This window comes from Phytophthora parasitica (genome assembly GCF_000247585.1).
Source record: "Phytophthora parasitica INRA-310 unplaced genomic scaffold supercont2.42, whole genome shotgun sequence".
NCBI classification, from domain to species: domain Eukaryota; phylum Oomycota; class Peronosporomycetes; order Peronosporales; family Peronosporaceae; genus Phytophthora; species Phytophthora nicotianae.
Genome location: NW_008649028.1, coordinates 588,650 through 590,556, shown reverse-complemented (window position 1 = coordinate 590,556; position 1,907 = coordinate 588,650). Strand labels below are relative to the sequence as shown.

The following is a 1,907-nucleotide window of genomic DNA, read 5'->3' as shown; positions in this document are numbered from 1 at the left end:
GCTGTTGGCCATGACACACTCGTACAATACCTATTTTTGCAGTTAGAGAGCAATATCTAATTGCAATCTCTAGACGTCTGGAAATCATGCACGCCTTTACAATGCCTGTTGCCTCGAGTGACCGCATTCTCGCCTCACCATACGATTCGTCCCTCCAGATACTGCACGTCAAGCGGTATGAATGCTACCCGCTTGAACCGATCTTCTGATAACCCACGAACCCTGCTAGTGGCGTTGTCTTGCACATTATCGGGGATGTCCATATAGCCTCGTCAGCTTCACCGTGAATGGCGTGCTAGACAGAGCCGTTCAGCTAACCACCATCGCCCAGTATGCTGCCATCCAGTCTCGCCATTTGGCAGCCATGCCTCTCTGCCTGCTTGTTTACGCGTATTCGGCATCTTATACCGGCCTCACAGACGGTTTAGCTAATTCATCAAATAATTGCAATTCACTATTAAATTGTAGCACCACAGCTGCTCTAGTAAGTACGGCATCATTTTGGAACCGGTTCGGAACTCGGTTTCGGAACCTCGGAACTCAACTAATCAACCGCAGGAGTCATGGCAAGAAAGCTTCTCCAGCGCTCGTCGTTCTCATCATGCTTCCACTGCATGCAGAGACGAAACGTCTCTGGATTCTCCACGTGAACAAACGTCTTCATCACGAGTGGATCGTCGATCGTCGTTGATCCTTCTTTCAGACGACTGAAAACGCGATCTATGCAATGCGCATCTAAAACCTTCACGAAGATCTCGACCTACACACGAAGACGTTAGTTTGATTGCACACACACCACACTCATGCGCACCTTGTATCTGCTGCCAATTGATGGCTTCTCGACAGGTCCAGGAACGGGAACCATGTTGACAATTGGAACGTCATAGCTGAGAGCGTCATAGAAGCCATGCATTTCACGAGAAAGTGCAAGCCGGTTGTTCGTGTCACGATCGTACTTGGCAAACTCTCGTTTGTGGTCCCTGCTTTGCTTTCTTGACACCAAATGACAGCTTTCGGCGTTGCCGTATGGCAAGAAATACCGCTCGTGTTCAATTCGTTGATAACGAAACTCGTCGGTCGAGGCATCCAAAATCGAGACGCTTGAAGTCAACGATATAGATGACATTGTGTCTTGCGGCGACTCCGACTCCAGTGGGTCATAATGGATGAAGTAGATGCGCGTTAGCTCAGTGGGCACACCTTCAAATTGCGCAACGCTTGTCGTGACTTCTTGGCCATTCAGCGGAGAGCCCAGCGTTACTGGCTCTTCCTGTAAAGCATTGTCGAATCGCAAAGCATTTTCTTCTGCAATAGCAACACGCGAGTCAACACAAGCAGACTGCCACACAGCAACGAAATGCTCACCTGTCTTGAACAGAATATGGATGCACAAGGTCTTGTCTTCATACCAGAGCGCGACATTCTTGTCACCAGTGCGACGAGCAGGATCATAGTATCCAAGATATGTTCCAGCCAAGCGGTACAGCCTGCAGCGAACTCCTTTTATGCTGAGAGCATTCGCAATCGATCCACGAACCAGCCATAAACCTGTCTGCTGCCGTGGTGCCACGTCAGCCGAGGCTGGGAGTTCCACCAACACGTGAATCTCTTCACCGGAGGCGAAGTCTGGCCCAAACAACTCGTCATTGTTGAGCTTCAACCACGGATACATCTTCTTGTACGTAGTGTCGACCTTTCCGCGCAGCAAGTCTTCCACATTCTGACCGCCAGTCAGCCACTTCATTTCATTGCCTTGCTTCTTCCGCGCCAAGTACAGCGTCATCTTGGCTGGGTAAACCTCAACGCGGTTGCTCATGACTCTGTATGTACTTGCGATCTTCTCCTGCAGCGCGCTCACTCTGGCATCGCGCGCGATCGTCACGAGGAACACAATCCCTTCCTCATAT

General features: G+C 50.2%; 1 protein-coding gene across 3 annotated transcripts in view; it reads right to left on the bottom strand.

The window, feature by feature from the left end:
* Nucleotides 1-433: 433 nt before the first annotated feature.
* The window catches only part of PPTG_23564 (hypothetical protein), a gene marked incomplete at its 5' end in the record, with an annotated part of 5,342 nt that continues 3,868 nt past the window's right edge, over nt 434-1,907 (bottom strand). Inside the window, 3 exons of one of the 3 annotated variants that reach the window (XM_008911659.1) lie at nt 434-760; nt 812-1,305; nt 1,366-1,900. In XM_008911659.1, coding sequence (XP_008909907.1) covers nt 545-760; nt 812-1,305; nt 1,366-1,900 — 1,245 coding nt within the window. In that variant the 3' untranslated portion in view covers nt 434-544. Of the gene's footprint in view, nt 1,901-1,907 lie in introns of all 3 variants that reach the window. The other 2 variants (XM_008911658.1, XM_008911660.1) reach the window with 2 other exon arrangements.